This window comes from Brassica napus, chromosome C6 (genome assembly GCF_020379485.1).
Source record: "Brassica napus cultivar Da-Ae chromosome C6, Da-Ae, whole genome shotgun sequence".
NCBI classification, from domain to species: domain Eukaryota; kingdom Viridiplantae; phylum Streptophyta; class Magnoliopsida; order Brassicales; family Brassicaceae; genus Brassica; species Brassica napus.
In genome coordinates, this window is record NC_063449.1 from 31,073,107 (window position 1) to 31,100,111 (window position 27,005).

The window sequence follows — 27,005 nt, forward strand, 5'->3', positions numbered from 1 at the left end:
CAGATTAAAAAAAACATTATCCATTCCTACTTTTTTGTTACTATTGTATGTATAAGTTTTGTTTCATGTTCTAAATAAAGAAAACCAATTCTCTGGATGAGGATTATATACGTTCAGTTTAAAATCAATAAATTAGTCGTTAAAAAAAAAAGAAAAAGAAAACCAATTAGCTGTTGTGCATTTGAGTCTAAAATTTGGTAGTGGTTTTAACAAAAAAAATGTGAAAGATAAGGGAGATGTTTGTTTGATAGGTTGGTGGGGTGGTTTTAAGATGTAAAGTAAGTTCATTTCTGTTTTCTTTACTAACCATGTTTTAGAAACTGTGGGCGTGGGCAGACAAAACCACCATTTTAAATAAAAAAATTTAAGATGATTTAAACCGACATTTTTTTTAAAAAAAAAGGACTGATGTTATTGCCTTCTTATCCGAAGAACAAATGTACAAGAAAGATTCCTTCACAATTTGATACTTTCACGACTCAAAATATCACATGATTCTCGTGAAGACACGCAACCACATTTTTGTGGATCACATTAAAAACAGATGATTGTATCAAAGCGTTCTCATAGGTTTACAAAGTACAACCAGTTTAAACAGGAACTGAGGCAAGAGAACTACACTAGGTTGTTAACATTGCTTACGAAAACCAAAAACAAAAATCATGCAACCAGCTCGGAGAACCTGCAGTTATATATGATGTATACTTCTTCAGTTGTATAAATAAAGATCAAATTGTAAATAACAAGGGTCTTTTTAACTGACAATAAACGAAGAAAAAATTTCAGTTCAATCTTAGTTGTCTAGCTAGTGTAGTCTTGTTCATCAACTTATCCAATAACAGATCCAGATGACTTGATCAGTCATCAAAGCGTTCTCATAGGTTTACAAGCAAATGAGCAGAAGGCAGACCAGTTTAAACAGGAACTGAGGCAAGAATTACACTTGAGTTGTTTGTTAACATTTCTTTTGAAATCCAAAACAAAAATCATATAACCAGCTCGGAGAACCGGCAAGCTACATATGATGCATCCATCAACTTATGCAAGAAACCGAATCCTAGATGATTAGCTCATTGAGGTCTCATGTAAATTCAAGTTGAATTAACCAAAACAAGATTTCAAAATCTGAAGAGTTTTGGTTGAAATGACTTTAAACAAAACAGCCTCTCCCTCAAGATCTTCTTCTTCTTCGCTTCCTCGTCTCTCTCTCGCTTTCATCAGAACTAGAAGAAGATGACGATGAATCTGAGTCAGAACCAGAACTGTCTGATCCTGATTCTGATTTAGCAACTTGCTTCTGTTGTTGCATGATGAGGCGTGGCATGTTCTTCAGGTACTCTCTGAGACTCTCTGTGATCCCTCCAAGACCAATGGAGGTAAAGAAGTTGATAGCAAACCGAGTGTTCTTTGGATTGTCTTTAGGGAAGATGGATTCAAGTGATTCCTGCATTGTTGGATCCTGAAGCCTCTCATTAAGCAGCCTTATCCCCAAGTGCTCTGACAATTCCTGCAATCAATACAAGGGTAATAACCAAATCCACAGAACAGTCCTGAAAATGGTAAAATGAGTTTCTTAGAAAAGTGTATTCGATTCAAGTTACCTGGAAAAGGATCTTAATGAAGATACGAGAGGATGAAGTCGTGTCCTCCTCGGTTAAACGAATGTAGGCAAGCACATGCCATGGGAGAGCATCTGTGCCCAGTAAATGAGCGAAAAACTTAGCCACGTTACGCAGCTTGTTCGTCTCAAGACGGTGGATCATAGAGTACTGCTGAACGAAACACTTCTCGAAATTCTCTTGGTGAATCTTGTTGATCATACAGAAACGCTGACCCAACAAACCGTAGTACCGCAGATACGTTCTCTCCTGAGAGCAACATTCCAGGAGCATTATGCACAGTTCCATCTGCAACATTTGAATTAGACAAATAATGTTTATAAGACTTGTGTACTTCCAGCAAAAGTATAATCTAGTTTGAGAGGAGTTAGTTACCTCTTGACCTGGTTCAAGTTTAATTTTAAGCAACTTGTGACCAGCTTCCTCAAAATCGACGCTGGACATTATGGTAAGGTATATTGTCCTCCTAAGATTAACAAGATTAGTCTCTGTCTCGTCTCTTATTCTCATTTGTTCTTCACCAGACTCATCTTCTTCCTCCTCATCATTATCCTCTGAGCTAGCATCAGAGCCATCTTCATCCTCAGACTCATCCTCACCAAGTAACTCCTTCTTCAGCGCCTCGTACTTCCTCTCGTTCTCAATGAAGTCAGGATCAGGTTTGAAAACATCTGTAAAAAACAGAAACATCAGAGAAAAATTTCAAAACCTAAGAGCTGTTTTAGTTTTAATAATACTTACCCAGAGAGGTTTCAGGAACTATTTCATCGTTAAGAGATACATCATGCGAATATTTATCTTCAACAAGATCTAGCTCAGGACGAACAGCTGGATGTCCCTGAAAGCATATCATTCACACAATTTTATGAGCATTGTGAAAACAAAGTATGGTATCATCTCTGCAACAACCCATAATATCAGAATATAATTCACTTAAGTTCTATATTTACCTGAAATTTTGCTTTCCTAATAGCAAAGAGCCCTTCAATCAAATACTGGACTCTCTTATCAATATCTCCCTCGTGCAGTATACCACGAAACCTCTCAAAAATTCCTGTATTAACAATTGAAGTAAATAAAAGGAAGATCAGTGGCAAGAACAAGTATGCCATGCACAAAAACAATCACTTAGATACACAACCAGATTACAACGTTTTCTTTGACCAAGAGATGAAACCTGATTATTATATCAGCATATGTCAATAATCATTGACTTGTGATTTAATTTGATGTAATAGGTGGAAGTAAAAGAAGTCTAATGGCTCTCAATTAAAAAAAAAAAAAAAAAAAAAACCGATCTTCATTAAGAGAAAGAGAGGTTGAAATGATATGTACCATGCAATCCCTTTGGTGTAACGTCCTGGAGCATGGCACCACACTCTGTCACGAATCCAACAGCCACCTCCACACTGTCATCAGTAGGGGTTTCTAAAAGTACAGAGACTAGCTCAAGAGCAATGATCTCTTCAGCGACTTGCTGGTTTACTAGATGTGCTATAAACTTCACCGCAGCTAGCAGTTGAGGCTGGCAAGACAAAAGAAAACACACAACGCATAAACACGACACATATAAATCAAAATGCTTGAGGGAAAGCAAAAAAGAAGACAAACCTTGTCATTACGCTTATACGCTCTCTTCAGCTGCAAAACGACCCTTTTCAACAAAAGTTCAGCAACTTCGGGGAACTTGGCGTTGATAACAGCGACCAAAGCTGCAAAGACATCGGTAAACCCAGGAGACGCCATCTGAGACTTCATACACGAACGGCAGAAAAGCCCCCTTCCTCTGATGAGATTCTCAGCAAACAGCTCAGGTATAATGTTCTTGATGTTGCTTGCGTTAACCTTATTCACCAGCCCGTTGATACTTTTACGGAGAGCGTCCCACGTAAGACGCTGATACTCTACGCTGCTCTTGTCGTCCACCTCCTTCATCATGCGTGCTAGTTTGAACGGAGGGATATAAACTCCACCAGTTTTTCCCCAAGCTTTGGCATTGCTATCAGATGGGTTGAGTTCTGGTAACTTGGGCTTTGTAACTCCACTCTTCTCTTCCTTTCTCAGCTTGTCTCTTTGACTATCAGACCAGTCTCTCTCCCTGCGATCTCTCTTTAAGAGACCTTCATTATCTCTACGTTTCCTCTCGCTTTCTCTACTACTCTTTTGCCTATCATCAGAAGTAGGCTTATCAGCTGTGACCCTAGTACTACCCCTACGACCCCTCTCTCTATCACTTCTTCTCACTCTCTTGTCTTCCTCGGAGGAACTATCGTGCCTACCCATATGGATGGAATCCAACAGCGAGAGTTAGAGATAAAGTGTGAACCTTTACCGGTTATATCAGGAAACCCTAGCTTATCTAACGATATAAGTCTCTAGTAAGAAGAACCCTACTGAGGTTGTCGCGAGGATCTGATAGACGGGGAAATAAGATTTTTTCGGTTTGGTTTTTGTCTGAGAGGTGCGCCGACGGCACGGTTTCCTTTTCTCGATTCTCGAAACGGCACTCTGTGTATATCAATCTTTATTTGGGTGGTCGGGTAATGAAATATAAGCCTAATGGGTCAAGGCCCAACATGAGATAACATAAAAGACTTGAGCCCGTTAATACATTTTATTTCAACTGGGAATAATATAATTCCCAGATTCGTATAGAAAGTAGATTTACCGAATATTTGCAAAATTACAATAAGACGCACATCCCGAGAAAATTACTAACTTCAAGAAAGATGCCTTCGTTCGTGGCATATGCTCTTTGCAACTTCCAAATTTTATTTTTTTACCAAATACTAATAATTTGTTCTTATGCTAAAAATACATCAAATGTAGTAACTCTTCTTATATTGTGTTTCAAAAAAATTGTATTTGTTATGAAATAACTTATAATTTATAGTATCGAGAAATTTAAATAAGAGTAGAATTTAATACCCGTAGGAAGCAAATAACACTAATATAAGGGAAATAGTTTATTATAAGGAAGAAGAAGAAGATGTAATGGTTCTTTGATTATAAATGCTTCTTTGTTACGGTGTACAAAAGAGTGAGATGAGTTATGGTATTTATAGTGAGCAACAATACATAAAATAACAAAGATGGTGCTTGATTTTGTAAATGAGTGGGTGATCATAGTGCTTGATGAGTAGATGATCATAGTGCTTGAGTTGGTAAAGAAGTGGATGATCATTTCAAAGTTTATCTTATAACACTCCTCCTTGATCATCCATCTTGTATTACGTAATGCCTCGTTAAAAATCTAGTCATGGAAAACTCAATGGGAAAAACCGTAGTAAAAGTAAAAAGAGTACAACTACGTAAGCTCCCCCTCGAATGAGTAGTCATAGAACCTTTAGAACAATGATAGATTTTCATCTCTCAAATTGTAACATTCTCTTTGGGTGTCTATCTTTTGTATGTTCTTTGTTGCCTCGTTAAAACCTTGTCATGGAAAAACCCAATGGGATAAAAAAAAACATGATAAGGAAAAAGAGTACAACCACACTTACTATCATATTTCTTTCCCTGGAAACAATATCTTCAGGATATGCATTCCAATCAACTCTCTTCAGAGAATTGAGCTTAAGAGAATAAACTCTATTCATTTCTATTATGATATCTAGGACCTTTAGACTTCTTGTCCATAATTCTCTTTTGACTTAGACAATAGTTTATTGGTCTATTTGGATTTCAAACCAAATTTCTTACATACAATCGTCTAGAGATTCGCCTTGTACATACGAATTATTCATTTGTAACTATAGAAGTTACTATTATGATTTTCTTTCTTTTCATATGAAATTACATCTTTCAGTAATGAAAAAGATTAATAATTTTCTCAAATAACACTCTTACGTATGGTATTTCAGGACCAAACATATACGAGCGTCTTAAATAAAATACTTTAAGGATCTTTATTATAACATCTCAGTTTTAGATCTCCAGTTTAGAATACATAAAAACAATATGGTATTGTCAAAAGTTTTCTTCCAGAACATAATTTTTCTATAACTCTTTAGGAGTTTTGATTATATTCAAATCATGATTCTATTGATTTATAATCTCTTGATAAATACAAGTGAATACATTTGTTAACCTTATAATATTTCATATATCCCATAAAATAGTTTGTTTCAATTCGATCAAATATACAGAGTTCCTGGGAACATGATTTTGATATCATCAATCCTTCATGGATTATACTTTTAGGGATTAACATTTTTCAAGTGGATTGTTTTATTCAAGTTCTTCCTTTATTACCAGACTATAAGGAACTTGAAAACTAGTTGCATCTACCACATGAAATTATGTCTCTTCACAATTAATTTCATATTGATCCTTCTTTGTGTGTAACGGTTCATTTACATCTCACTTGTTTTACACCTTTTAGTGTATGGACTACTGGTCCAAATACTTCTCTATTTCACAAGAAGTTTATATCTTTGTCTATTGCATCTTTCTGATTTGGCCAATCATTTCTTTGTGTACACTTTTCAATAGACTTTCTTTCATGATCCTCTTTCTCATTTATTATATCAACTGCTACTTTGCATGTATAATATCATCGACGTCAATTTTCTTATCGGTTCCATTTTGTTTCATACATGACATAACTTATTGAGATCTCTTCATTTGTCTCAGGTACCTGAATTTTCGTCAGTCATGTTTAATTTCTCTTCGGGAGATCATACAAAACTATATTGCCTCGTTTTGACCATTATCAATATATGCTCCTTTTCATTTACGAGGATTTATCTTGGGAACCAATCTGTCTACCACGCTGCAGGCGTGACCACCAGTTTGATATTGTTCTTGTAGAACATTTATTCTTATTGGAGCATTTACAGCTGGTATATGTGACTTGATCACTATATTTATATGGGTCGTGTCTTGCAACTGCTTTAGTAAGTTTTGAAATGAATTATCTTTTGGACTTCTATTTCACATTGTGTTTAGCCCGAGGATCAATGATAATTCATTTCAACTTATTTTCTTTTCTAGCTGTTTATTTTCTCCCCCTTATGTTGGAAGTAATAACTCACTTTTAGAATTCATGTATAGCCTTACTTATATTTTTCGGGGATGGCTCTGGATTCTTAAGTGTCAATAGAGATTTATATCCAACATATATTTTCAACCTCATTTGAAAACACATCTTCATTTGAAGCTCTGTGGCGGAGCAACATCCAACATTCTTAGATGAAAATGATTGGTTTCTGATCCTATACCAATGATAGGGAGAACTAGTGAATATTTATTGGCTTGATGCGAACCAGTGTTGCTCAAAATTTTTAGCACTTATCTCAGTGAATGTGCTATAGTCGTTAAAGACTTTAAGAAGTGAATTCACCAATATTATAAAAATGCATAGTGGGTGATCAGTCCACTAACATCTTCGTTATTTATGCCAATATCTTATTTTGGCTGGTGAAAACCATATTACCCTTTTATCTTATGGGTAAGCAATATATGTCAAATCATTCGGAAGAATCTTCTGGTTCTTATATGATTATGCATATGACTATGCATATGACCTTTAAGTATATATTCGCATTATTAATTAACCAAAATGGTCTAACTGATTCATGTCAAATGTAAATTTCTAGTTTACTATACATTTATCTTCATTATACTAATCTTTGTGTAGTACAATATATAAGAGGCTGTAGAAATTTTCTCTAAAATACTTATACTGCTTTGAGAATTATTTCTGATTGAAATGTATATATCGTTTCGTTTGCTTATTGTCTCAACATAAGTGTCTCAAAATCTCATGGATTTACTTTGAAAAAAATTCATCAATCTTAGTTTTAGTGTAAACATAATCTTCTGGATGTTTGACTTATCATAAAAAGTGAGATTCTTTAACTCTTCCTCTCGAGATGATAATACTACAGGTTTATCAATCTCGAATGTATCTCATTTTCTTAATCAACAACATATCCTACATGGGTTATGTATTTTTAACTTTTGATACTTATAAAAATACAATACCTTAAGAACTTTAAATTGCATTCTTAAGAACTTTAAATTGAAATTTTATGTGCAGTAATACTATGTACACTTCTGGAGCATCATATATATCCTCTTTTTAAGCATTCTATAAGTTTTTACTACCTTGTATTGTACACACAATAAATTTTCTTTCATCTTCAGATGAATTCATAATTTCTTTTCTTTATTACCATGTTTATTTTCTCAACTTTAAGTGAGAGTATGAGTTCTATAAAGAAACTCTTTGGACCTTGACCTCATTTATGCTCACGTCTAAAACCACTATTTATGAGTTTTTTAAATGTCATATTCTCTTCAGGAGAATGAATCATAATCAACTAGACGTGATTTATCAATAGATATTTTTCAATATATATGCATCATAAAAAAATTTATTGAAGAAATTTTACTTTTAAACTTAACATCCAACATAGTTGGCTTTATTTACAGACTTCAGGTCTTGTAATCTTTAAATGCAAAATACAAAATGAGCTTTAGGTAATCACTTCAGGTGAAAATACCTTTTTTATATATATTATCTTCCAAAACTTATGGATCTTTTAGAGTCAAGCTTTAAACTTAAAATCCTCAATATAAATGGTAATAAAATCAAAATATTTCAAATATATATAAATATGTATTAACAAAAGTGTCTTATTCTATCAGAAAATAAATAAAACTTTCATAGTAATTATTATATAGACTATATTATTACTCTCATGCTATTTAACAAAGTTTAACCTATCAATCAATTTAATGAACAAATTTATATCACTGCCAACTTCATGCAAATTGATTTATCTAATCAAGTTTGTTAAACTTGTATATAAAGGATAAAAATACTTATCTTATAAACAGAAGTATATCGGCGATGAAAGTTTCAGCTGTTCACGTTTCTGAATTGGCTGATAACTTGTACATATCTTTCCGAGAGAATACACAATCCTGAAAACTTTAAATTTTGCTCATATAAACATGACCATTACATTAGTAAATATCAACATATAATCCAAATTCTTTTATGATATTAGACCAAAGACTAATCGACTACAAAACTAACCGATTACAAATAATTTCTTTTATGATGTAAGACCATGAATCATAAAGTATGTTTTCTTAATACCATTAAACCATGAAGCATATTAAAGTATAATAAGCAAAATTTAATTCATCAAATAACTATTATTCTTACATATAGACAAGCGTTGATGATTATTAATGATATCAAGTTCTTTAGTGCTCAAGATTTTAAAACCAAACAATCATACCAATCAAAGATTATATTGCAAATATTAATTAATGATTCTCAATTATTTAGAGCATGAACCATATAAACCAATAGTTATTCAAACCAATTCAAACATATTATTTTCTGAACAAACCAATTTAGTATTATAACTTTGACCAAACGTATTATTATCAAACAAGCATATTGGTGACACATGTGTGCATATGCATGGTTCAATGAATAGATGAGCAAATCGGTAACGCAACTACACGTTATAAAGGTGTTTTCTGTTTGGAGTGTTAACCAAACCAAACCAATTAACAATAAGCGATACACATTACAGTGTGTAGAATTAAATTAAACAAAGTCGTTTTAGCAGATCCATCGATCGATGCGTTATAGCCCATAAACCCATCGATCGATGCGTTTTAGCATATGGACAACCATTAGTCATGGTTAATATATTATATGTCATATGACTATAGTATTTCGCAATTTTAAAATGAACCATTTATATTAATCATGCAAGCAATTACAAGGAGAAGCGATGTAAAGAAAATTAAACCGATATTCATCTTAAATTCACTCGGAGTAAATTCTCCAACGAATAAACCATAAATAGAAACACAAATAAAAATGGCACATAAAAACAAAAGTGCGCGAATCATCTTTCTTGAAATGAAAAAATCGGAGGAGAGCGATTTGAAATTTTTTTTTTTTTTTTTTTTGAGAGAAGATGAAATGTTTTGGATGATGAAATGGAGTGAAAATGAGTTGTATTTATAGATGAAAATCACTGTTCATGACCGTTGGAGAAAGGGAAATTTTTTGAAAAAATTTCTTTGTGACCGTTGGGGTTAAATCGAGTGCACCGAAAATCAGTCTGAAAATATCGTATTAAACGATCAATCAAATCTATTAAATTTCATAAGAAAAATAAAAATTATGGTGAATAAATATTTTTTTGTTAGGATAATAAATTATGCGACGGCTCAGCCGGTCAATGCAGAATAATAAATAAATTATACGGCGGCTCGGCCGACCAATTTGCAATAAACAAAATATAAGGTGGCTCAGCCGACCAGTTAACAACAAACAGAAAATAAAGGCGGCTCGGCCGTCCAGTTAACAACAAATAGAAAATAAAGGCGGCTCGACCGTCCAGTTAACAATAAATAGAATATAAGGCGGCTCGGCCGACCAATAAATTAATTAAAATATTAATAAATAATATAGGCGGTATTCCGGCCATTATAACATAATATAAATAATAGTACAGGCGGTATACCGACCATTATAGCAGAGTATATATGATACAATAAATTTTACCGAATTGCAGAACGATCGTGTTGATAACGTGTTATGAAATAACTTATAATTTATAGTATCAAGAAATTTAAATAAAAGTAGAATTTAATACCCGTAGGAAGCAAATAACACTAATATAACGGAGATAGTTTATTATAAGGAAGAAGAAGAAGATGTAATGGTTCTTTGATTATAAACTCTTCTTTGTTATGGTGTACAAAAGAGTGAGATGAGTGATGGTATTTATAGTGAGCAACAATACATAAAATAACAAAGATGGTGTTTGATTTGGTAAATGAGTGGGTGATCATAGTGCTTGATGAGTAGATGATCATAGTGCTTGATTTGGTAAAGAAGTGGAAGATCATTTCAAAGTTTATCTTATAACAGTATTCCTATATTATAATTTACGAAATATTATGTAAAAAGAGAACAAAAGTTATACTAATATTTTTAGCACAAAGAATTACAAGAAGTGGTAACCAGATTTACAATAATCGAAATAATAAAAGAACATTATTCTGACAGAAATCAAAGGACGAAATCTTTGAACAGTTCTCAGCTGGTCATTGATTAATAATACAACCTTGACTTTTGTGAAAACTAAAAAGTAATCAGATGTCGTGTATTTAATCATTTAATCATTTGCAAGAACTATGCCGGGAGAAGACTTTGTGGGTTAGACGTGTGATCCTACACAATAAAAGCTTCTAAAGATCGTTATAACATAATTTACTTGCCAATGATAACGTAAAATCAGTCTTTAAGTTTTTTTTTTAAAAGATTAGTAGGTATTTATAAGTAAAAAAAATCACGAAATATTCAACAAATTCGAGAACAATAACTGAGAAAAAAAATCACGAGAATTATATGGTCTCACCTCTATTTGATGTATATAAAGCGGTATGGAAAATCATACTATTATGTTTTCATTTATGGTTTTTAGAAAATGATTTTTAAGGATGCATGAAAAACAAGCTTAAAGGAAGAAGAAAGGAAAGGGTCCCGCACAAGTAAACGATCAGACAACTATCGTCCACAATTCTTATTTCAATATACCTCAAAAAAGAAAAAGAAAAAAACATATCACAACAAAGTCTGAAGAACAACGCAAAAGCCTTTCCTAGTCGTAACCGAAACGCCAAACCACTACCGTTCAACTCTCTCTCTTGTACGCTATCTTCTTTCTCTTCTCCTTCTTTCAGCTTCTCTTTCTCCAAACCGTGTATCTGTTTCATTCCTGTGAAGCTTTTTCAGATTAAAATGGAGAAAGGGAATGGATTTGAGGGAGAGAATACGAAAAAGAAGGAGCAGACAGCTAATGATGGATTTGTCGGTGGTTTTTTCCCTGTCTCTACCACCAAGATCGCGTGGAAGTCAAGAAAAAGATCAGGTTCTCCTCTGCTTCTTGTTTTCTCGTAATTTTTATCTGTCCCTTCATTTTTTATGGTCTGAAAGATTTGAATATTAGCTCTCTGTGAACTGTTATCTCAAAGTGCTCTGTTCAGAGATCTAGACAGGTAGCTTTTGTTACAGTCTTCAATTGAACTCTCTCTCTCTCTCTCTCTCTCTCTCTCTCTCTCAAGCTTGGAACATTAAAAGGCTTTAGCTTTTGATTGAAAAAAAAAAGAAGGCTTTAGCTTTAGTTTCGGTCTGATCCGGTTATATGCGCGTTTGGAATATAAAGCATTAACAACTTCTATTTGCAGCATCTGTGAATCCAGACAAGGCACCAGAAGCTGCTATGGAACTCACACCAGAGAAGGATGAGACAACAACAGCAATGGAAACAGACAAAGTTGGAGAACCAATGACCACAACTCCTGTTCTGTCCGAGAAAAGAAAGGCTCTGTTTGAGCCACTCGAACCCATTACTAACTTGAACGGAAAGCGACCAACAGATGCTGATTCGCTCTTGCCACCGCCTGATTTCGAGTCTGCAAACTATCCTAAAGGGTGGTTGATCGGTAAGAAGAGGAAGCTGGTGAATGTTGATGTGGTTGAGAGCATGCGAAGAATCGCTGTCCAAGAAATGAACAGAAAGGTAACTGATTGATGGTGTGTTTCTTTTTTCTTGTTGGAAAAAATTTTTGATTAAAAGGGATTGTGGGACAGGATCGAGAGATAGATGGGTTAAACGAGCAGCTAGAAGAGGACTCGCGTTGCTTAGAGCATCTGCAACTTCAGCTGCTACAAGAGAGAAGTAAGAGAACAGAGATTGAAAGAGAGAACACAATGTTGAAAGAGCAAGTTGATATGCTTGTCAACATGATACAACAAGATGAAGAAGTACCAGAAGAACCCTAGCTAGTATCTTATCGTATGTTTTTTATTCGTTTGTCCATTAAAAGGGGAGGAAAGAAGCTTTACCACCGTATATTATCTGGTTAAGCTACTGTTATTGTTTCCTCCTGTTAGAACAAATAAAGAATCAAGAACATTATGTATTCTGAGTCAAGGTCTCTGCAAGATTATAAACGTGGCAATGATCTTCATTCAAGTTGTTAGGAGGATGAAGAACTGTTTAAGTGTGTGTGTGTGTGTGTTTCTGTATGTCTAAAGTTGCTTCAGCAGGAGATAGAGAGAACAAAAATACAAAGTTTAGAAATGAGATAAGATCATTTACAGATAGACATGTTTTGTGTATATGACTAAAGTGGTGTTAAAAGTGTAATCCTTTTGTCCTATGAATAAATGAAATCTACGGACCACGAATATCGAGAGTCCATCATATTAGCTTTTGCAAAACAAACCTGCACCAACACGAAAGACATTGCTTCAGTATTTTACATGTCCATCCCAGCCATCACAGCTTCTTTTACTGATTTATTTGAAAAAAAAAACTCACAATAACACAATTAATGTAGTTACCAAAAGACAATGAGAGAAAGCTCGAGTTGTGTTTTCATTATTCAAATCACAATCTTGGTTTTGTTTCTTGGTAAAATGACTACTACGTTACAGACACTGTCAAGCCAGTAAAAAAATTTTCATTCTTCTTTCTGATGGAAAACACGGAGTTGTCTGAGATTACCATTGAGGGTCGCGTGATATATCCTCTTGTCTCCAAGTCCCAAATCCGACAGAATCAAGTTACCCTGCAAGCAACAAGAGTGAGTAAACACTAACATACAAGACCAAAAGTATATATATATAACATGTCTCTCTAGTTTTACTTACCTCAGTGGCCATTAATCTCCGGACATTGCTAGCGTACAGTTTGGGATTATCTTTCTCTTCTTGTGAAGGGTAGTATACAGGTAACCGTATCACCTCCAAATGGTTTACGAGTTGGCAGAGAAGGAAGATAATGTGGCGTGCCTGGAAAAAAAACAAGAAAGGGTGATCTTACTTCAACGCCAAAGCTTCTGAGGAAACCTGAGAGTTTTGTTATATAGAAATATACTCACCCCGGAGATTGTATCCCATGCCACACTGAAACGCTCGTACGGATATTTTAAAATAACAGGAAGAACCGGAGTTCCGGCAAGAAATGCACCTGTCTTGAATTGAAGCAAGTAGTCTCCATTGGTAGTTGTTCCTTCTGCAGTGAGACCAAATCACTGTGTTAGGGGAGAAACGATGGGTAGGTTGATAAAGCAGTATAGAGGAGCAAATAATGAACCTGGAAAAAGCATAATAGTTGGAGCAGATTTGTTCCTATGAGCTTCTCTAACTCTTTCATTCACTGTGCCTGTAAAGATAAAAACATCAGTTAGTTACACAGTATGAAGACTATTTTGAGCAGCATTAGCTCATGAGTTTCAGAGAGTGTTGAATAAGGAAGCAAGAAAAAGCACACACTCGCTAAAGAAGCAACAATCACATACCAGATACACCCTTGAAATCAGGAGATTTAGCTTCTCGCTGAACATAGACGCAACCAAGACATTTGCTGCCAAGAAAAGACAGTATAGCCAAGTTTGAGATGATGGATACAAACGAATAACAGAAACAATACAGTGATGAAATGCAAAAGAGTCTTTTAAGAACTTTAGATGAAGTCATTCACAAATAACCTGATGAGGCCAACAAGAGGAAGTTTGCCCACTGATCTCTTCAGCACCAAAAAAATCACAGAAAAATAAATATACTTGTCATTTCCACAAAAAGATAACTCAAAGTGTGAACTTCAGAAAGTAACGTAACAGAACTGCTATATAGCACATATCTATCAACTAACCTTGGCGACAAAACTTGGGAAAGAAGCAGACATATGATACAAAATGTCAAGGTACGAAACGTGATTAGACACAATGACACCGGGTCTTTCAGGTTCCTCCTTATCAGTTTCGCCATTCTCTGCAATCTGTAACGAATTAAGAGAAGAAACAAACGCCAATCCATCAGTGTGAACGAAAAATTCAACCAATTTCAGCAAAAAAGAGGTCCCCAATAAGTTGTACAACACCCAAACCTCTCCTAACAATAAATGACACCAAAACTATGTCTTCTTACAACAAAGTCTTGACACTTTAGGGTTCCCTATCCACACCCACAAGGCTACAAGTTCCTCACACACGTAATGAAACTTGGCTTTATACCTCAGATACGGACCATCCTAATGTCATTGTACAACAACCAAACCTCTCCTAACAATAAATGCCACCAACACCATCTCTGCTAATAACAAAGTCTACCACTTTAAAGGCTCCCTATCCACACCTAATATACCTCAGAAGAACTTGTTTTGGGACTGGAATCAGCTGCTGAATCTCGATCCGGACAGCTCTCAGGAATCCAATAAAACCCAAAAACAAAAAGCAAAACTCTTGAAAGAAACCTCCCACACCGCACGATCACAACCCTTCTCCACCCTCCCATGTGAGCATAATCCTCCTGAACAACCCCTCCACCTTCTTCCTCCTCCTCCTCCTCTCCACGATACGGAGACGAGAACAGCGTGAACACCCGACACACCAAGTAATACAGAAGCAAGATGCTCATCGCCAGGATAAACCGCACGGGAACAAGCGTCACCATCGCCACCGCGAGCTTAACCTTCTCCGCCGTGGGAAAAGGACCCAGACCCATTGTCCCGTACAAGTCCGTCCTCGCGAAAGGCGCGAACTTTTTGTCGAGCTCTTCGATTGCGGCGGACACGTCGGATTCCGATTTGAGCAAGGGGCGGTCCTCTTTGCTCGACGACGGTGGATTCGGATTCATATCCTTTAGCTCCGACTCCATTGCCGCTAAAAATCTGATCTTTGTTAAAAAGGGTTTCGTATTCCTCTCTCGTCGTCTCTAGATTTCCCCCGTGAAGGTTTCTGCTTTTCGCGCACACGGAGACGAGTCGCCGTAAAAGGTAAACATGGAACGAGAATAAGGGGTTTTGATTCGGTGGGGCGACGTGCATGGTAATGTGATATACGCTTTTGATTTTAACCGTTACATACTTACATGGATAGGTTGATACAGTAAACGGTCTACGATTGTGTTAGTTAATTCAAGTTTGTTGAGGAAAACAAACTGATTTTTTTTTTCCGGGTGGTGTCAATGATATTTTCCTTTTAATTCTCCCATCTAGATTTGAGATTAGTAGTTTTTTTTTCTCCTTCAGATAATAATGCCTTATTTTATTGGAAAATTTGTTTTTTTAGGGCAAAAAAATGATAATTGTGTCCCATTAGACTAATCTCATATAATTTATGTCTCATTATACTAATTATTTTCAAAATATCAATAATGCCCCTTAATTTCAATTATAAATTCAAAATTACAATTAACAAAACATTTGTTAAATATTAAAATATCCTCAAATAAAAAAAAAACCTAAACCTACACTTTATGTCACACGATTTTTTTTCTTCTGAAAAATCGTTTTTTCATATATGAAAACTGAATATTTTCAAAACGATTTTTTATTTTTATTTTTTTCTGAAAAATCATTTTTTCATAAATGGAAAATGAATATTTTCAAATATTTTCTTCCTATATTTTTCGAAACTGATTATTTTTATCCGTAGAATACAGTAAATCTGTAGAACTCTGTTTCTACAGGTTTTTAGATTTATAGTAATATGTAGATTTTGATTTCTACAGGTTTTAGATTTACAGTAAATCTGTAGAACTCATTTTCTACAGGCTTTTAAATTTATAGTAATGTGTAGATTTTGATTTCTATATGTTTTAGATTTAAAGTAATCTGTAGATTCCGATTTATACAGATTTTAGAGCGATATGTTAAGCGTGGAATGTGTATTCTAAATATTTTTAGAGTACTATTATTTACGTAGATCATGTATTCTAAACATAGTAGATTCAATGAAAAAAGTGGATTTCGTTTTCTACTTCGTAGAATGCCAATTCTACTTTACGTAGAACAAAATTTGATATTATGATTTAAACATTTTTAAAATTAAAAAATACCACTAAGTTTATACGAGTATTTCATCAGTAGTTACTATTTTCTATTTTTTTTTAGTTTGTAAAACTATTTATTTGATTTATTTTCGAAAATACTAAAGGGCATTAGAGGTAAAAATGGTACAAAATAGAAATTAGTCTAATGGGACATAGTTATCATTTTTTTGGTCTAAAAAAAAATAATTTTCCCTTTTTTATTTGGATTTAGATTGCCTGATGCATACTTATCTTGTGCGGTAATATTTATTTATATTTATGAAAAAAACTTAAAATCTATATTATAATAATTGAGTTTTTGCTCACTCCTCAGCGTGCCACGTCATCGTTTTGTGGGCTCCACTTTTTAAAAGTGTGAAAAGTGTCAAGCTCATTGCTCGAACTCGGGATTTTTGAGATATAAACACCAACATTTATACCACTAAGCTAAATGATACTTTGTACATTGATGGTCGTACCTAATATATTTATGAAGGTCGGAAGCCCTTGCTTATTCGGCTTCCTCTGAGGGTCGGGCCTACAAGTGTATTATAGGTTTCATGTTTAAATTAGATTCATCACATTATATGAAAAAAACTCAAGTTTGCAACAATTATAGCTTTTCCTTATTGTAAACTATTGTCGTTTAACATGAGTTTGGGTTCTTTTCATTATTGTCTCAAACAAATCTGAGTTACAGAGTTGCGCCGTGTATCTATTCGTAATCTATTTTTTCACCGGTGAATTCTTCATGTCTCCATCTTAAATCGCTTGATCATAAATATTCCTGATTTGTAGCCCCTCTGTAAACCCTATATATATGATTCTCATATTTGATGAACCCATTCTGCATCTCTACAAAACTCATTGATTCCTCTTAGCTTTAACCATCTTTTAGAAAATGTTTCTCTCTGCCTCTCCAGTTCCTCAAACCGGCGTCCCGGTGTCCGTCACTCAACCTTCGAGCCTCTTCGTCTTGGTCGTAGTAGTCAAAGCATAGCCTCTGGCTTCCTCCGCTTCTGGGATTCCCTGAACTTCAAGAAAGACAAGGAGTTTGTGGGAATCACGGTTCTCTTCTTTGATGAAAAGGTAAGTTAATCTTCGATCTATCACACTTATTTAACATAATTATTTTAATTGATTTTCTAATTCTTTGTTGAATAATATTATTTGCAGATTCCATGATTCATAGGTTTACTCCCGTCAGACGTGCTAATCATTACATGCCATCTTTGAAAGCAGATTCCATTGCGAAAGTCGATTGTTTTGAGGTTGCTATGTGCTCAAGCATGTACAAGATAACTGATCATCCGTTCATCATTCGTTTCATCTCACTAACCATTATTGATGAAGTCATCACGGGTGCTCCTGAGATCAATCTCTAGTCAAGATTAGACTGTTTGAAATCTCCAAGTGATTGCGAACACAAACCTAGAACTCCCAGGTATATTATCATATTGCATATGGGTTTATATTATGTTTTGATATCATAATTGATATTTAAACTCGCAGATGTGGTTGGGCAAATCCGTTCGGTCTAGGGCTCTGACCTCACCAAAGAAACAACTCGAGTCGGTATTCGTCTCCTCATTGATCCGTACGAAACAATCAACACATAATTCTCTTTATATTACTGTCTATATTATGCTAACATCAATAATCAAAAATATTTCCTACCTAAGATTTGTGGTCGTCTATTTATTTCTCTTACTTATCAATCTAATTTTACACAAACTTTTAGCTTTAAAAAAACACAATAACCCAAACAATCAAAACACAAAAAACTAGAAACCCAAAAAAAGACGAATCATTAATGATCATTTCTCTTTTTGTCTAATCTTACAAATAAACTTCAAAACAAATATACCAAACCAATCAACTCAACTAAAACTCAACGACACATACATTGAACCAGCTAAACAAATACAAACTACAAGACCAACTATTTAACAATTTAAAAAATTACTTTCGCAGATGCTTATGAAGAAGACGAAGACGACAACCAAGATCAGTGAAATTACCTAAACAAAAAAGCAAGTAAGGTACAAACTCTGATAAATACAACTAACAATGATTTTTGTTTACATATTACCCATCAAATAAAAGAGAAACAAACACAACCACACAAGTAGATACAAGAGATAATCCCAACAGATACAAAGGCGGCAACAACATCTCCACCTGCTCACTCCTCTTGTCTTATGAAAATAGCTTACATGCTCAATGTCAACATGCCAATGCTATTGTCTTCTTATGAGAAATACATATATTCGTTTTAAGGCCTAAATACTAATTGTCACTCATTTTATAGTTATTTCTACAAGTCGTCATGTATTTGTTTTAAAGGTCCGGTAAAAGCAACAAGTTTAAAAATTAAAAAAACATATAACCAACATAATAAGAATAAAAATATTATTACTTAATACATACAACTTACACAACTAAACTGGAGAAAAAATATCCAGAAACAAAATATACTCTCAACACCCTTAATATAATTTATGTAATCTCAACAATACAAGTAACAAATTAAAAAGACAAACAAACAATAAGTCTCAGTGACACAGCAAGCAACACTACGAACTATATCAATCACATTACTAACACGGTTTAGTCCTTCATGAGTAGAGAACAGTGCATACACAGTTCATCATCACAACTCTAACCCTATAACAATAAAAAACTTGAAAAACAATGATTAACCCAAAACACAAAATTCACAGCTACAATAACCCTAATAAATATTGAGATGAAACAAGAACTCTATCCACAACTCCGCGCTTGTGCGGATGCAATGCCCCTAGTAATATGAAAGATAAAGACGATATACTATAAGTATATAACTATGATATACTTGTTTTCGAAAGATTTTTTTTAAAAAATTAATATATAACTATACATGTAGAAATTTTAAAACTAAATAATTTCTGAATTTATAAAATAATAGTAATTTTAAATATAATTATTTTCAATAAATATTTATTGATATCTTAAAATTGTTACTAATAATAAATAAAAAATGCATCCAAATTTATAAAGTTATTTAACAATGATAATGATTTTTTTTTTAAAAAAAAAATTGAAACTGAGGGATATGCACTAATGCAATTGTTCCCATTGTTTAATCACCTAAGAATTTAGTTTTTTTTGTTAGATATCAAATTTGAGCTGAGTTTACAATTCGACCTTCAAATTATAAATGATTCGGCAGAATTTGTATATCAAATGACATGCTTGAAAACATGCTGTTATGTGAAACTATTCTTTAATATGTGATAGGCTAGTTTTCTCATTGACACATGCAGGACCTGAGATTTTAGGGGTCTGAAACATTTTTGTAAGAATTTTTAGAAAAAAAAAACCTTTTTCATAATTTGTAACCCTTATTTATGTAAAATCTATCTAAATTTTTTGGGGGTTGAGGACAATGTTTCATGCGGCTTTCCCCAGATCCAGCTATGCACGTTCTTTTAGAAAATGGTATATGACCAAATGACATAATGAAAGTCGAGGCCCTTTTACATTTTAATCAGTGTAAATAATGGTTTGATCCAAACTCGTGACCTATTTAACTTTTTGTTTGTTTGTTAATGGATTCTGTTAAATTTAATTTGAACCAGATTGATGCCATTGAGGGCTGTACTGATTACTATAATGTACTTGCACGTTAGTGGCAAACACAGATGAATGCGAATCAGGTATCAACTTGCTCTACTATAAATAAAACCGTACGCAATCACAAGGGATGTCTCCTTTCAATTCAAGAGCCAAGATTAATCATTTTGTTTTCTTTCGAGTAATAGATTGGACATAAACAATCAAGTTGCTTAATTATAATATAAAGTTTGCAGAGTCCAAGACATAATCATAGCTAGACAACCTCCATCAATAGTTACTACCACCATGATTTATATATATATGTATAAATATATGAGTGAAATCTTGTGAACAAGAGATCAAATCTAATAGTACTATAATATGTGTAGTTGGATTAATTACCACAAGGCTGGCTAAGAAACATCACATAAAAATGGTCATGGTAAAAAAACACTTCGAGATGGTGTCAGTAAGAGTTGCCAGCAAAAACCTTAATTTTGTTATGAAATAACTTATAATTTATAGTATCGAGAAATTTAAATAAGAGTAGAATTTAATACCCGTAGGAAGCAAATAACACTAATATAAGGGAGAGAGTTTATTATAAGGAAGAAGAAGAAGATGTAATGGTTCTTTGATTATAAACTCTTGTTCTTGTTTGTGGTGTACAAAAGAGTGAGATGAGTGATGGTATTTATAGTGAACAACAATACATAAAATAACAAAGATAGTGCTTAATTTGGTAAATGAGTGGGTGATCATAGTGTTTGATGAGTAGATGATCATAGTGCTTGAGTTGGTAAAGGAGTGGATGATCATAGTGCTTGAGTTTGGTAAAGAAGTGGATGATCATTTCAATGCTTAATTTATAACACTCCCCCTTGATCATCCATCTTGTATTACGTGGTGCCTCGTTAAAAACCTAGTCATGGAAAACCCAATGGGAAAAACCGTAGTAAAAGTAAAAAGAGTACAACTACGTAAGCTCCCCCTCGAATGAGTAGTCATAGAACCTTTAGAACAATGATAGATTTTCATCTCTCAAATTGTAACATTCTCTTTGGTTGTCTATCTTTTGTATGTTCTTTGTTGCCTCGTTAAAACCTTGTCATGGAAAAACCCAATGGGATAAAAAAAAACCATGATAAGGAAAAAGAGTACAACCACACTTACTATCATATTTCTTTCCCTGGAAACAATATCTTCAGGATATGCATTCCAATCAACTCTCTTCAGAGAATTAAGCTTAAGAGAATAAACTCTATTCATTTCTATTATGATATCTAGGGCCTTTAGACTTCTTGTCCATAATTCTCTTTTGACTTAGACAATAGTTTATTGGTCTATTTGGATTTCAAACCAAATTTCTTACATATAATCGTATAGAAATTCGTCTCGTACATACGAATTATTCATTTGTAACTATAGAAGTTACTATTATGATTTTCTTTCTTTTCATATGAAATTACATCTTTCAGTAATGAAAAAGATTAATAATTTTCTTAAATAACACTCTTACGTATGGTATTTCAGGACCAAACATATACGAGCGTCTTAAATAAAATACTTTAAGGATCTTTATGATAACATCTCAGTTTTAGATCTCCAGTTTAGAATACATAAAAACAATATAGTATTGTCAAGAGTTTTCTTTCAAAATATAATTTTTCTATAACTCTTCAGGAGTTTTGATTATATTCAAATCATGATTCTATTGATTTATAATCTCTTGATAAATACAAATGGATACATTTGTTAACCTTATAATATTTCATATATCCCATAAAATAGTTTGTTTCAATTCGATCGAATATGCAGAGTTCCCGGGAACATGATTTTGATATCATCAATCCTTCATGGATTATACTTTCAGGGATTAACATTTTTCAAGTGGATTGTTTTATTCAAGTTCTTCCTTTATTACCAGACTATAAGGAACTTGAAACTAGTTGCATCTACCACATGAAATTATGTCTCTTCACAATTAATTTCATATTGATCCTTCTTTGTGTGCAACGGTTCATTTACATCTCACTTGTTTTACACCTTTTAGTGTATGGACTACTGGTCCAAATACTTCTCTATTTCACAAGAAGTTTATATCTTTGTCTATTGCATCTTTCTGATTTGGCCAATCATTTCTTTGTGTACACTTTTCAATAGACTTTCTTTCATGATCCTCTTTCTCATTTATTATATCAACTGCTACTTTGCATGTATAATATCATCGACGTCAATTTTCTTATCGGTTCCATTTTGTTTCATACATGACATAACTTATTGAGATCTCTTCATTTGTCTCAGGTACCTGAATTTTCGTCAGTCATGTTTAATTTCTCTTCTGGAGATCATACAAAACTATATTGCCTCGTTTTGACCATTATCAATATATGCTCCTTTTCATTTACGAGGATTTATCTTTGGAACCAATCTGTCTACCACGCTGCAGGCGTGACTAGCAGTTTGATATTGTTCTTGTAGAACATTTATTCTTATTGGAGCATTTACAGCTGGTATATGTGACTTGATCACTATATTTATATGGGTCGTGTCTGGCAACTGCTTTAGTAAGTTTTGAAATGAATTATCTTTTGGACTTCTATTTCACATTGTGTTTAGCCCGAGGATCAATGATAATTCATTTCAACTTATTTTCTTTTCCAGCTGTTTATTTTCTCCCCCTTATGTTGGAAGTACTAACTCACTTTTAGAATTCATGTATAGCCTTACTTATAGTTTTCGGGGATGGCTCTGGATTCTTAAGTGTCAATAGAGATTTATATCCAACATATATTTCCAACCTCATTTGAAAACACATCTTCATTTGAAGCTCTGTGGCGGAGCAACATCCAACATTCTTAGATGAAAATGATTGGTTTCTGATTCTATACCAATGATGGGGAGAACTAGTGAATATTTATTGGCTTGATGCGATCCAATGTTGCTCAAAATGTTTAGCACTTATCTCAGTGAATGTGCTATAGTCGTTAAAGACTTTAAGAAGTGAATTCACCAATATTATAAAAATGCATAGTGGGTGATCAGTCCACTAACATCTTCGTTATTTATGCCAATATCTTATTTTGGCTGGTGAAAACCATATTACCCTTTTATCTTATGGGTAAGCAACATATGTCAAATCATTCGGAAGAATCTTCTGGTTCTTATATGACTATGCATATGACCTTTAAGTATATATTCGCATTATTAATGAACCAAAATGGTCTAACTGATTCATGCCAAATGTAAACTTCTAGTTTACTATACATTTATCTTCATTATACTAATCTTTGTGTAGTACAATATATAAGAGGCTGTAGATATTTTCTCTAAAATACTTATACTGCTTTGAGAATTATTTCTGATTGAAATGTATATATCATTTCGTTTGCTTATTGTCTCAACATAAGTGTCTCAAAATCTTACGGATTTACTTTGAGAAAAATTCATTAATCTTAGTTTTAGTGTAAACATAATCTTCTGGATGTTTGACTTATCATAAAAAGTGAGATTCTTTAACTCTTCCCCTCGAGATGATAATACTACAGGTTTATCAATCTCGAATGTATCTCATTTTCTTAATCAACAACATATCCTACATGGGTTATGTATTTTTCGTAGATCCTTTTAACTTTTGATACTTATAAAAATACAATACCTTAAGAACTTTAAATTGCATTCTTAAGAACTTTAAATTAAATTTTTATGTGCAGTAATACTATGTATACTTCTGGAGCATCATATATATCCTCTTTTTAAGCATTCTATAAGTTTTTACTACCTTGTATTGTACACACAATAAATTTTCTTTCATCTTCAGATGAATTCATAATTTCTTTTCTTTATTACCATGTTTATTTTCTCAACTTTAAGTGAGAGTATGAGTTCTATAAAGAAACTCTTTGGACCTTGACCTCATTTATGCTCACGTCTAAAACCACTATTTATGAGTTTTTTTAAATGTCATATTCTCTTCAGGAGAATGAATCATAATCAACTAGACGTGATTTATCAATAGATATTTTTCAATATATATGCATCATAAAAAAAAAAATTCTTGAAGAAATTTTACTTTTAAACTTAACATCCAACATAACTTTTAAACTTAACATCCAACATAGTTAACATCCAACATAGTTGGCTTTATTTACAGACTTCGGGTCTTGTAATCTTTAAATGCAAAATACAAAATGAGCTTTAGGTAATCACTTCAGGTGATAATACCTTTTTTATATATATTATCTTCCAAAACTTATGGATCTTTTAGAGTCAAGCTTTAAACTTAAAATCCTCAATATAAATGGTAATAAAATCAAAATATTTCAAATATATATAAATATGTATTAACAAAGGTGTCTTATTATATCAGAAAATAAATAAAACTTTCATAGTAATTATTATATAGACTATATTATTACTCTCATGCTTTTTAACAAAGTTTAACCTATCAATCAATTTAATGAACAAATTTATATCACTGCCAACTTCATGCAAATTGATTTATCTAATCAAGTTTGTTAAACTTGTATATAAAGCATAAAAATACTTATCTTATAAACAGAAGTATATCGGCGATGAAAGTTTCAGCTGTTCACGTTTCTGAATTGGCTGATAACTTGTACATATCTTTCCGAGAGAATACACAATCCTGAAAACTTTAAATTTTGCTCATATAAACATGGCCATTACATTAGTAAATATCAACATATAATCCAAATTCTTTTATGATATTAGACCAAAGACTAATCGACCACAAAACTAACCGATTACAAATAATTTCTTTTATGATGTAGACCATGAATCATAAAGTATGTTTCCTTAATACCATTAAACCATGAAGCATATTAAAGTATAATAAGCAAAATTTAATTCATCAAATAACTATTATTCTTACATATAGACAAGCGTTGATATATATATATATCATCGTCTAAAATGACTATATATATATATATATTTAGAATTTCGCAATTTTAAAATGAACCATTTATTATGAACTTCATAATTTAAAAACCGTTTACATTAATCATACAAGCAATTACAAGGAGAAGCGATGTAAAGAAAATTAAACCGATAATCATCTTAAATTCACTCGGAGTAAATTCTCCATCGAATAAACCATAAATAGAAACACAAATAAAAATGGCACATAAAAACAAAAGTGCGCGAATCATCTTTCTTGAAAAATCGGAGGAGAGCGATTTTGAAATTTTTGAGAGAAGATGAAATGTTTTGGATGATGAAATGAAGTGAAAATGAGTTGTATTTATAGATGAAAATTACTGTTCATGACCGTTGGAGAAAGGGGAAATTTTTGAAAAAAATTCTTTGTGACCGTTGGGGTTAAATCGAGTGCACCAAAAATTAGTCCGAAAATATCGTATTAAACGGTCAATCAAATCTATAAAATTTCATAAAAGTGAAAAATTATGACAATGAAATATTTATGTTATATGACAATAAATCATGCGACGGCTCAGCCGATCAATGCAGAATAATAAATAAATTATACGGCGGCTCGGCCGACCAATTAATAATAAACAGAATATAAGGCGGCTCAGCCGACCAATAAATAATAAACAGGATATAAGGCGGCTCGGCCGACCAATAAATAATAAACAGGATATAAGGCGGCTCGGCCGACCAATAAATAAATTAAATTACTAGTAAATAATATAGGCGGTATTCCGGCCATTATAACATGATATAAATAATAGTAGAGGCGGTATACCGACCATTATAACAGGGTATAAATGATACAAATAAATTTTACCGAATTGCAGAGTGATCGTGCTGATAACGTGTTATGAAATAACTTATAATTTATAGTATCGAGAAATTTAAATAAGAGTAGAATTTAATACCCGTAGGAAGCAAATAACACTAATATAAGGGAGAGAGTTTATTATAAGGAAGAAGAAGAAGATGTAATGGTTCTTTGATTATAAACTCTTGTTCTTGTTTGTGGTGTACAAAAGAGTGAGATGAGTGATGGTATTTATAGTGAACAACAATACATAAAATAACAAAGATAGTGCTTAATTTGGTAAATGAGTGGGTGATCATAGTGTTTGATGAGTAGATGATCATAGTGCTTGAGTTGGTAAAGGAGTGGATGATCATAGTGCTTGAGTTTGGTAAAGAAGTGGATGATCATTTCAATGCTTAATTTATAACAAATTTGACTTTTTTTATTATTTTTTTATTATTTTTTTACATTTTTTGATTAAAAGACGACTTTTATATCTCTTATTTAAGAGATAGTTCTTAACTTTTCTTAGTTAAAATTTAAAAAAAAGTTAAGAACCGTCTCTTAGCCGAATCCAAAAACCCCAAATAAGAGAGTAGCGTTAATCATGGTCTTGGTTAACCAGCTTACTGTTTGTTTTCTCAAACAAAACCTAAAAGCAAAAGTGGAAGTTGCGACAGTTTTTTCTTCTGTTTTTGTTTTTTCTCAGACAAAATTTAAAAGCAAAAGTTGAGTAGTCTTTTCTTCTGTTTTTGTTTGCTAAAAATCAAATCAGAAGCGTATAATATGATGAAAACAACGCATATGTTCATGAAATTGTCTTTTCATTTGGCAATTACCTCAATTAGTCGCTTTCAACAAAAAAAATTAACCTCAATTAGTGTCCTCATGACAGTATATGTTCATGAATCATGATCTAGTATGTTCATGACTCATGCAACCTTTTTGTTACTAAAAGTTATAATAGAAACTTGTATAAAATACGGTTACTTTAGGTAAAACAGTTGGATACAAAATAGAGAACCAAATCTTTTTATCGAAAACGTTTGTTTTGTAAAAGTATGTCACAGTCTAAGAATTGTTTTACTATATGGCAAAAATGAAAAAAACATTACTCACAATAATCTTGAAGTGATAGTTAGTGTTATAGCCTTGTTGTGTATTAAAGAATATG

The 27,005-nt window shown here is 33.0% G+C and overlaps 3 protein-coding genes across 4 annotated transcripts; 1 reads left to right on the forward strand and 2 right to left on the reverse strand.

The window, feature by feature from the left end:
- Nucleotides 1-894: 894 nt before the first annotated feature.
- On the reverse strand, nucleotides 895-4,055 carry LOC106403096 (pre-mRNA-splicing factor CWC22 homolog). The gene is made up of 7 exons (XM_013843947.3): nucleotides 3,231-4,055; nucleotides 2,955-3,144; nucleotides 2,570-2,673; nucleotides 2,361-2,457; nucleotides 1,995-2,290; nucleotides 1,602-1,907; nucleotides 895-1,507 (listed from the first exon to the last, which is right to left on the reverse strand). The coding sequence occupies exons 1-7, from the start codon at nucleotides 3,900-3,902 to the stop codon at nucleotides 1,172-1,174; spliced, it is 2,001 nt and encodes a 666-aa protein (XP_013699401.1). The 5' UTR covers nucleotides 3,903-4,055; the 3' UTR covers nucleotides 895-1,171.
- Nucleotides 4,056-11,080: 7,025 nt separating this feature from the next.
- Nucleotides 11,081-12,656, forward strand: LOC106406328 (protein HEADING DATE REPRESSOR 1-like). The gene is made up of 4 exons (XM_013846959.3): nucleotides 11,081-11,314; nucleotides 11,401-11,536; nucleotides 11,853-12,187; nucleotides 12,259-12,656. The coding sequence occupies exons 2-4, from the start codon at nucleotides 11,407-11,409 to the stop codon at nucleotides 12,448-12,450; spliced, it is 657 nt and encodes a 218-aa protein (XP_013702413.2). The 5' UTR covers nucleotides 11,081-11,314; nucleotides 11,401-11,406; the 3' UTR covers nucleotides 12,451-12,656.
- A 65-nt stretch (nucleotides 12,657-12,721) lies between these two features.
- LOC106406327 (lysophospholipid acyltransferase LPEAT1) lies at nucleotides 12,722-15,496 on the reverse strand. 2 transcript variants are annotated; one of them, XM_013846958.3, is made up of 9 exons: nucleotides 14,818-15,496; nucleotides 14,327-14,452; nucleotides 14,163-14,200; nucleotides 13,974-14,038; nucleotides 13,769-13,837; nucleotides 13,554-13,687; nucleotides 13,324-13,464; nucleotides 13,178-13,241; nucleotides 12,722-12,896 (listed from the first exon to the last, which is right to left on the reverse strand). In XM_013846958.3, the coding sequence occupies exons 1-9, from the start codon at nucleotides 15,328-15,330 to the stop codon at nucleotides 12,877-12,879; spliced, it is 1,170 nt and encodes a 389-aa protein (XP_013702412.1). In that variant the 5' UTR covers nucleotides 15,331-15,496; the 3' UTR covers nucleotides 12,722-12,876. The 2 variants fall into 2 exon arrangements, with proteins under 2 accessions (XP_013702412.1, XP_013702411.1); XM_013846957.3 differs by lacking the exon at nucleotides 12,722-12,896 and having other exon boundaries at nucleotides 12,898-13,241; nucleotides 14,818-15,493.
- Nucleotides 15,497-27,005: the final 11,509 nt, after the last annotated feature.

Coding starts and splice junctions, on each gene's coding strand:
- LOC106406327 (XM_013846957.3), bottom strand. CDS start 15,330: ATGGAGTCGGAGCTAAAGGATATGAATCCGAATCCACCGTCGTCGAGC. Junction 13,688..13,768: donor AACTATTATGCTTTTTCCAG/GTTCATTATTTG, acceptor GTCTCACTGCAG/AAGGAACAACTACCAATGGA. Junction 13,242..13,323: donor GGAGATTAATGGCCACTGAG/GTAAGTAAAACT, acceptor TGTTGCTTGCAG/GGTAACTTGATTCTGTCGGA.
- LOC106406328 (XM_013846959.3), top strand. CDS start 11,407: ATGGAGAAAGGGAATGGATTTGAGGGAGAGAATACGAAAAAGAAGGAG. Junction 11,537..11,852: donor GAAGTCAAGAAAAAGATCAG/GTTCTCCTCTGC, acceptor TTCTATTTGCAG/CATCTGTGAATCCAGACAAG. Junction 12,188..12,258: donor TCCAAGAAATGAACAGAAAG/GTAACTGATTGA, acceptor ATTGTGGGACAG/GATCGAGAGATAGATGGGTT.
- LOC106403096 (XM_013843947.3), bottom strand. CDS start 3,902: ATGGGTAGGCACGATAGTTCCTCCGAGGAAGACAAGAGAGTGAGAAGA. Junction 2,291..2,360: donor AGTTCCTGAAACCTCTCTGG/GTAAGTATTATT, acceptor TGTTTTTTACAG/ATGTTTTCAAACCTGATCCT. Junction 1,908..1,994: donor AACTTGAACCAGGTCAAGAG/GTAACTAACTCC, acceptor CAAATGTTGCAG/ATGGAACTGTGCATAATGCT.